We start from the raw sequence: 8,403 nt of genomic DNA, 5'->3' as shown, positions 1-8,403 counted from the left end.
GGGAGAATTGTCAATGGTGCCGTTGGACATGTACTTTTCTCTGATAGGGTATGAGCTCAACGAGTCCGAATCCTCCTCCATATCCAGGAATCTGTTCTCGTAAAACCCCTTCCGCACCGCACGAGCCTTCTGCACGTCGTCGAACAGCGCATCTAGCTCGTCGTCCGTCAACGCAGATATCTTGTGATCGGTACCTAGTATCGCATTCGCTGCTTCTCTGCGGGCATAAAACCAATCTTCTCGACCGCTGCCGCCTCGCTGTGAAGACAGCGGAGAGCCAGACCGGCTCGAGTCACCGTCTATCTCGGAGCCGGTCTTGCTTATGTTTCGATCGTGCCCCGGACCCGACCGCACAGGCGTGCTCGAGCCAAGCTGGCTTGTGGTGACGGAATGCCGGAGCAGGCTCTGCTCGACACGCTCCGCCCGCGCTTCCATGGGATGGTTGAAGCGAAAGATGTGAAAGTCCCCCAGTATGATCCTGAAGCCGCTCCTGAGTCTCTGCGGGCTATCGATGCGTACGCCGTTGACCATGACCGCGGCGCCCTCGCACGGTATCACGGTAACGATGTTATCGACATGCTCGAACGTGCAGTGTTCATGCAGAATCTTGGACCCGTTCAGACGTATCTCGCAAGTAGAATGAGCGGCATCGACATTCCCCACGGTGGTGGTGCCGGGCTTGATGTTATATACCAAACACTCCGCCAGCAGCGGGTCGTCACTGAGATTGACCAGATGCGGCATCTTCTTGGGCGTGCTTAGCCCCACGAAGCCCTTTTCGATACTGATCCCGAGCTCTTCGAGGGCGGCCTCTCTCTCCTTGTGGATCTCCTCCGTCTTCTGCAGCTTCTCTTCCCACGTCTGGTTGAGGTCTTTGTACAGCTTCTCGCTCTGGTCGAGCTGTTCGACGATCTCGGCTTTGCTCACTTTCTTGACAGATCCGTCCGGCTGCACGATGGTAACCATCTGTTCCTCCAGCGGAGTTCCGGGCGGGTATTCCTCCTGCGGCATGCCTGCACCCACGCCCCCTCCCGCAGCCGCGCCCGAGCCTCCGCCAAGCTTACTTCTAAGCTGCGCGAGCTCCTCCTTGAGCTCTCTTATCATCCGCGCGTTCGGATCCTCGTTGACAACGGCATGGTTCTTGATGCGTTTGGCGCTGTTGGCATACCGCAGCGTACTCAGGGTCTCGTCATAGTTGATGTCCGCGGGCGAAATCGCCGCAATCATAGCGGTCATCGAGTTCCCGCCCAGCGAATCCTTGAGCAACCAGGTCAGAACCGAGTCACGGTAGGGAACAACGGCCTTCTTCTTGCCCGAGGACAAATCCGCCAGGGCGGCAATGACTCTTCCCAGGGTCGAAAGCGACCTGTTAATCTCCGCGCCTTCCTTGAGCCGAGCCCCCGTGGCCCCCGTGGACGTTGCGCGCTCTGAGCCCGCGAGATCAACGAGGCTGATACGCGACACCTTCTCCGTGTCCATGGTGGTCTCGGCATCGTGCCGTTTCTGCGTCAGGGTCAGGGTAAAGACGGCATGCGATCTGCTGGAGGTCTCGTTCATATTCGTCGCCGCGACCGTCCTGGCCTTATTCCCTTCGTCCATGAGGTGCTCTATCTCCGGAAACCGCTGCACGACCAGCTTCGCGAGATCCTCGACATACGGGCCCGTCGAAGGGTGCTCTCTGACCTTCAGATTCCCCTTGTTAGCCGGGTTGAGCAGGTCTCGCACGCGCTCGTTGTATATCTCCAGATAGGAGACTTCGACTGTGGCGGTTAGGTTCTTGTCGGCGGCCTGCATGGCGGCTATACGCTGGAACATCTCCTTGCATATCTTGGGGATGACGCCAGCCTCTTCGCCGTATCCCATCATGGAGTACGACTTGCCGGAGCCGGTCTGGCCGTATGCGAAGATGCAGTTGTTGTAGCCCTGGAAGGCATTGTCGAGCAGGGGGGCGCCGAGGTCGGAGAAGAGGTCGTCCTGGCCGGCGTAGTTGGGGGCCTTGCGGTCGAAGGACCAGTATGACTTGTCGAAGGCGAAGACTCGCGGGCCCTCTGGGGCGGCGGAGGTGGAGGACGACGACTTGCCGCCCTTGCGGGACTTTTCTTCTGCGCCGGGGGGTGGTGTGAGCACCGTCTGGGCGCCTTTCATCTGGACTATGCATTTTGCATTCCGGTCGCGTTCTAGGGGGTGTTAGCACGGATTAAGGGGGTATTTGGAGGTGGATTGGCGTACCCCTGCTGTTGAAGGGCCGGACACGGACGACGACCTTGATGTTTCCTCCTCCGCCCTCCATGATGGCGTTGAGAAGGCAGCGGACCCCCGCCGGGCGAGAAGGAGTAGGAGGAGTGCTGGGAGACGCGGCGGTGGACGGGGGGGGTGTGGCGGCAGACGGGAGCGGAGAGACGGAGCAGACGGGGAGAGGGAGAGGACGCTGCCATCTATCTCCTTGTCTCTGTTTATCTAGTGAAGCTCTAGAAGTGTGTATATGTTGATGAAAATGCATGGATGAAGTCGAGGTGAAGTAAAGCACGAGCCACTCCCAGCCACATTAGTCAGCACACACACACACATACCTACATACATAGTATACATACACACATACACATACATATACGTATACACAGAGTAGAGATGGAGATATATACGATCATATACTTATCGACAGGTGCCAAAGAAAAGAAACCATAGGATCGCCCTGGACACTCTTTAATCAATTTTTGTCAAAAGTACAGCAGAACAAAGGAAAGGTGACAAAAGAGATACACAAAAAACAAAAGAAACAAGAAAAGAAGAAAAGAAACCGGTCCTATCCATCCGCCACGCTCATGCACGAAAAGAAGAGAGGAAGAAAAAGAAAAAAAAGGAGTAACCTGCTAGAAGGGCGAGACGCGACGAGAGGGTATAAGTACTATATATATAGAGAAGAGGAGAGGCAGAAGACGCCGGGCTAACCGTCCTCGTCAGCCTCGGCCTCGTCGCTGGCGTCTGCGGGGGGCCCTGCTGGGGGCGCGGCGTTGGCGTTGGCGGTCCGGAGCGGCGAGGTCTTGGCCTTCTTTGAGCCCGGGGAGGAGATCTCTGCTATGCTCTTCCTCTTCTGGCCGACGACGTCCTTGGAGACGTTCTCGTTGGTGACGGCGGGCGAGGAGGAGGCAGCAGCAGAGCCGCCCTGGGCCTTCTCCATGGCGGCGACCTCGTCAGCGGTCAGGAAGCGGCCGCCGGGCCCTCTGGGTCTGCGCATGGCGTGGTTGTGGCGAGACTCGTGGAGGTAGGGCTTGCGTCCCTTGGAGGTGAGACGGAGCTGCTCCTCGAGCTTCTGGCGGGCCACACGGCGCTTGAGGATGCGGTGAAACTGCTTTGCGTTGACGTAGAGGGGAGACTCTTCCGCGGGGGGCGCCGGAGGAGCCAGCTCCGGCGACGGCTGCTGCTGTTGCTGTGGTGGTTGCTGTGGTTGCTGTGGTGGTGGTTGTTGCTGTGGTGGTGGCTGGGGTTGCTGCGGTTGCTGCTGAGGCTGGGGAGGGGCCTGTCGGGGGAGGGAGTGAGGGCTGCCGGTGAGCTGCTGGGACATGCGTCTCTGGGCGGCGGGCTGGGCGTGGGCGGGCTGCGGGGGGGACTGCCGGGGCGGCCTCTCGTTCTTGATGGGCAGACGGGGCGAGTCCTGGTGCAGGGGGAAGAACTGTCCTGTGGCCGCGGCGGTGGCCATGGCGGCCGCCTGGGTGGGGGATATGCCGTAGGGGGCATAGCTCTGGGGGAAGTTCATCTGGCCCTGCTGCTGCTGCGGCTGCTGCTGCGGTGGTGGTTGCTGTGGTGGTTGCTGCTGCGGCTGAGGCTGTCCCTGGTAGTGAGGGTGCGGCTGGGGGGGGACGATGGGAGAGGCCTGGTGCTGCTGGTACTGAGCGTACTCCATCCTGTGTCTGTCAGTATATATATATAATAGATAAAGATGTGGTGGTGATGCGTTGGCAGCGGGAGCTTGTGCATGCAGCACGTACCAAGCGGACCCACGAGTGACAAGTGGATGACAAGTAACAATAGAGAATAGGTAACAGTAGAGAAGTAACAGAGAATAGGTAACAGAGAATAGGTAACAGAGAATAGGTAGAAGAGAAGAGTAACAGAGAATAGGTAACAGTAGGTAACAGAGAAGAGTAGAAGAGAAGAGGAAACAACGCGACGCGAACAGGGGGCGCTGCAGGCTGCGGGCGAGCTGGGTCGGGCACGGTCACGGGACGAGAGGAGGTTAGGGAGGAAGAGAAAAGGGCGATGATAGGACGGCCGGCGACGACCCGGGGGCGATGATTGGGAGGGGAGAAGCCTACCTGGAGCACCACGACTGGGCGGGAGATGGTGAGACGGCAGTCAACAAGTCAAGTCCTGGAAGAAGACGAGGACGAATGAAAGAGAGAGTCAGGAAGAGAGGCGAAAAAAGGGCGAGGCGGGCTTCTTAAAGGCGCCAATGGCTGTTGCTTAGGTAAGGGTGGCAGTAGAAGAGCAGACGAAGACGAGCAGACGAAGTGACGGAAGAGAAGTAGAGAAGTAGAAGCGCAGGCCGTAAGAGAGAAGAGAGACGGAAGAGAGACGGAAGAGAGACGGCGAAGTGTCTGTCGCTGCCTCGACTCACCGCCGCGTTGGGCCTGAAGCAGGAAACGAGGCGAAAGGGAAGGCGACGTGGTTGGGCAGCGGTGAGTGCTTACTAAGGTTGCTGTAGTAGTAGCAGAAGAGCCCGCTAGTAAGAGAGTAAGGAAGAGCAGCAGCAGTAGGGGAGGGAGTAAGTAAGCAGGGAGAGAGAAGAGCAGCAGTGGCAGTAGCTAGTAAGGGAGAAGAGGAGCCCAGCCTAAGAGACAAGAGGGAGAGGGAGACGCCTTGGTAAGACCACCACTTCTTCTCTTCTCTCTCTTCTCTTACTCTTGCTCTTTCGGGTCTAGCGCAGCGTCACGTCTTCATTCCCATTGGCCGCTTCATGTCCCAAAAGATGGTTTGTGATAGGTCGGATTTCAAGGTATCACATGATATTAGTAAGACATGACTAAGGTGGCTATGACTATGGTGACTATGACTAAGTGTAAGATGACTAAGAGTAGGATGACTAAGATGACTAAGATGCCCTTACGGTTAGCGTCTTCTCACTTCTCAGCTTCACCTTCAACATCTTCAACATCTCCAACATCTCCAGCTTCAACCACTGACGAAGCACCAAGTCTGCTTCTCGCCCTCTGCTTACTTCTCTCTTCCTGCTGCCTGGTAACTCCCCTTCTCCCTCGTCATGCCTCTCTACTTCAGCTTCTTTACCTCCTCCGTCTCAGTCTTCTACTTCTGCTACCTCTGCTACCTCTGCTCCTCTACCTCTGCTCCCACCGTAGTACCCCCTACTCTACCGCTCTAACGAGATGCTAGCTCCATGGACTACGAGTCCTTCTCCCCGCCAGGCCCCAAGACCGAGCCCAGATGGCCGGAGGAGGACCCCTTCTACCACGACTTCCGTCGCTCCCGTGAGTCCTCCTACTCTACTACTACCACACTACCGTGCTGACCGTCCCAGCGGACCGCAGGAGGAGGCGGTCGAGGAGCCCCGTCGGCATAGACCGGTACCAGCCCGACAGGGAGAGAGACAGGGACAGGCGGGACCGCCAGGAGGACTACTACCAGCGTCGCCGTCTCCCCTCCCCCGGCGCCGCCAACATAGACAGATACATCCCCGGCCAGCAGGACCCGGCCTCCACCAAGCCCGTCCTGCGCTCGAATCCCATCCCCGCCCCCCTCTCCCTCGACTACCAGGTCGGCTTCAACTACTACGCCGAGTGGTGGCGCACAGAGAACGCCGTCCGGGAGGAAAAGGACAGGGCGAAACACGGCACCCCTGCCGCTGCTGCTACCAGACGGGTCAAGGGCGAACGGGAGGCGCGCGAGGACAGGGAGCGTGAGCGCGCCCAGATACAGACCGCGTACGATGCCTACAAGGCCGACCTCCAGATGAAGCTGGCCCGCCAGTTCGTGCAGACGCACCGGTCCGAGGAGTGGTTCAGGGAAAAGTACGTCGCCGACATCAGGGAGCCCTTCCGGCGGCGGCTGGCCCAGTTCCGGTCCGCGGCCTACGAGCGCTGGTGCGGTGACCTGGCCGCCGGCGTCTTTGACGACTTCACCCTCGAAGGCATCTACAAGAGCGAGAGCGACGGCGCCGGAGGCATCGTCGAGAAGGAGGAGGGCGAGGTCACCGCCGTGGGGGAGACCCTCGGCGTGCTCGACCTGGTGCCCGCGCGTGGCGGCGACCTCAGGGACGACTCCATCACCCAGCCCGCCTGCTCATCAGACGCTCGCGTCAGTCGCGAGAAGATCGAGGAGTTCAGCAGAGAGCACCTCGGCGACGCCGACGGCGGCTTCAAGTGGCTCAGCCTCAGCGACCCCAACCCGTCCAAAAAGTACCACCGCATCGGCTGGATCATGCTGCATCCCGCCAGCCCGCAGTCCTCCGCCGCCCTCGAGCGCGGTGACGGCCGCGAAGAGGAGTCCGAGATGGACAACATGGACGGCAGCAAGCCTGCCGCTGCTGCTGCTTCCACCGCCGAACGAGCGCTGGATGCGGTCAACGGCAAGACCATCCAGGATCCCGTCAGGGGTGACTTCGTCTGCCACGTCGGCGTCCACGTCCCGCCCGCCAACCCCCGCAAAAAGGCCCTCTGGGACCTCTTCTCCGCCCCCGAACGCGTAGAGCGGGACCTCGAGCTGGCCAGGCGCGTCGTCGCCAAGCTGGACGCCGCCATGGACGCCGCAGACGGCATGACCAGGATAGACGAGCGCGTGGAAGACCTCCGCGGCAAAGGCTGGCTCCAGCCCCCCGTCACCGGGCCCGTCAGGGTCAGACCCCACCCCAACGACGACCCCGAGGCCGACATGATCCTCCTCGACGACGACGGACAGGCCAAGACCGAAGAAGCCGCCGAAGAAGGCGAGGAACAGGACGCCGACGAGGCCGACACCGAAGACCTCCTCGCCAAGAAGAAAACCCTCGACCTGACCGTGGAGTACCTCCGCCGCGTCCACAACTTCTGCCTCTACTGCGTCTTCGAGTCCGACTCCGTCCACGAGCTCGTCCGCAAGTGCCCAGGCGGCCACCTCCGCCGCCCCCGCTCCGGCCTCTCCAGCCACGCAAAATCAGCCGCCCGCGCCAGCGCGATAGGCGCCCCTTACCCTTCCAAGAAGAAAGAAGCCGCCGCCGCCGCCGCCGCAGACGATGAAGAGGAAGAGGGCGAGGCGCCCGCCTCCCCCGTCGAAGAGAAGAAACCCACCCGCTTCGCCTCCAAGAGCGAACAGCAGATCTACCGCGCCTTCAACTGGGTGCGCACCTTCGAAGACAAGCTCATGCAGATCCTCGAGCCGGAAAACGTAGACCTCAAGAAGCTAGGCGGCAAGCCCGTCGACGAGGCCGTCGAAGACGAACTCGCCCGCTTCGTCAAGCAGGAGGACGAATCCAAGTTCCGCTGCAAGGTCCCCGAATGCACCAAGCTCTTCAAAGCGCACAACTTCTGGCGCAAGCACGTCGAGAAGCGCCACGAGGAATGGTTCGCAGAGATAAAACACGAGGTACCCCTACCCTACCCTACTTCTATCCTACCCTACTTCTACTTACCCTACTTCTACTTACCCTACTTCTATCCTACCCTACTTCTATGTTGTATACTGACTCTCTAGCTATCACTGGTAAACGCCTACGCCCTCGACCCAGCACACATATCGCCCACCCGCTCCGACGCAGCCAGCAACGGCCACTTCCCCTTCCCGCCCGGCCACATACCCGCCGGCACCCCGCGCGGCTTCAACTACACCAACATGCCCTTCATCGCCAACCCAGGCTCCAACGGCTTCAACGGCATCCCCGTGCCCGGGCCCGTCCTCAACATGCTCCCCAACGACCCCTCCGCCCTCCATCACCCAGGCGTCATCCGGCGCGGCGGAGGACGCTACGCGCATCGCTCGGGGCCCTACGACCGTCGCCAGGGCGGTGCTCGCTACCCCCTCTCGTCAGGCCGCGTGTCGCCTGGCCGGTCCATGTTTGGCCGTGTCTCGATGTCTATCCCCGCCGGTCACCCTGCCGCCGCTCTCATGGGTGGGGGTGGTGCTGGTGCTGGTGCTGGTGGTGGGGCCCGATGGGACGGCACCGGCGCGCAGGCCATGGGGCCAAAGGAGGCGGTCCAGGGAAGAAGCCTGAAGAGCTACGAGGATCTCGATGCCGTCGGTGGCGCCGCGGGCGGAGAACTAAATTATTGAACCCTTTTTCTTTCATTTACTTGCCTTTTTTTTTTCTTCACTGTGGGCTATGGTACATACGGTCTCTCTCTTTTCTCTCTTGCAGGAAGCATCTAGTCAGTTCTTCGTTCGTACAAAAGTCACATCAGCTAGAGCCAATCCATTATA

The 8,403-nt window shown here is 60.0% G+C and overlaps 3 protein-coding genes across 3 annotated transcripts in view; 1 reads left to right on the top strand and 2 right to left on the bottom strand.

Annotated features, from left to right (window-relative positions):
• The window catches only part of MCYG_07481 (kinesin family protein), a gene marked incomplete at both ends in the record, with an annotated part of 5,004 nt that extends 2,714 nt beyond the window's left edge, over window positions 1–2,290 (bottom strand). Inside the window, 2 exons of the mRNA XM_002843652.1 lie at window positions 35–2,177; window positions 2,230–2,290. Of these exons, the coding sequence (XP_002843698.1) occupies window positions 35–2,177; window positions 2,230–2,290 (2,204 nt within the window). The remainder of the gene's footprint in view (window positions 1–34; window positions 2,178–2,229) is intronic.
• A 654-nt stretch (window positions 2,291–2,944) lies between these two features.
• On the bottom strand, window positions 2,945–3,901 carry MCYG_07480 (CCAAT-binding transcription factor subunit HAPB; the record flags this gene model as incomplete). Its single annotated transcript, XM_002843651.1, has 1 exon — window positions 2,945–3,901. One exon carries the CDS (start codon window positions 3,899–3,901, stop codon window positions 2,945–2,947), a length of 957 nt encoding a protein of 318 aa, XP_002843697.1.
• A 1,491-nt stretch (window positions 3,902–5,392) lies between these two features.
• MCYG_07479 (mucin-like protein 1) lies at window positions 5,393–8,256 on the top strand (the record flags this gene model as incomplete). Its single annotated transcript, XM_002843650.1, has 3 exons — window positions 5,393–5,483; window positions 5,534–7,572; window positions 7,681–8,256. The coding sequence occupies 3 exons, from the start codon at window positions 5,393–5,395 to the stop codon at window positions 8,254–8,256; spliced, it is 2,706 nt and encodes a 901-aa protein (XP_002843696.1).
• Between the last annotated feature and the right edge of the window lie 147 nt (window positions 8,257–8,403).

This window comes from Microsporum canis, genomic scaffold (genome assembly GCF_000151145.1).
Source record: "Microsporum canis CBS 113480 supercont1.7 genomic scaffold, whole genome shotgun sequence".
NCBI classification, from domain to species: Eukaryota; Fungi; Ascomycota; class Eurotiomycetes; order Onygenales; family Arthrodermataceae; genus Microsporum; species Microsporum canis.
The sequence above is the reverse complement of the archived record's forward strand: the minus strand, read 5'-3'. Positions and strand labels throughout refer to the sequence as shown.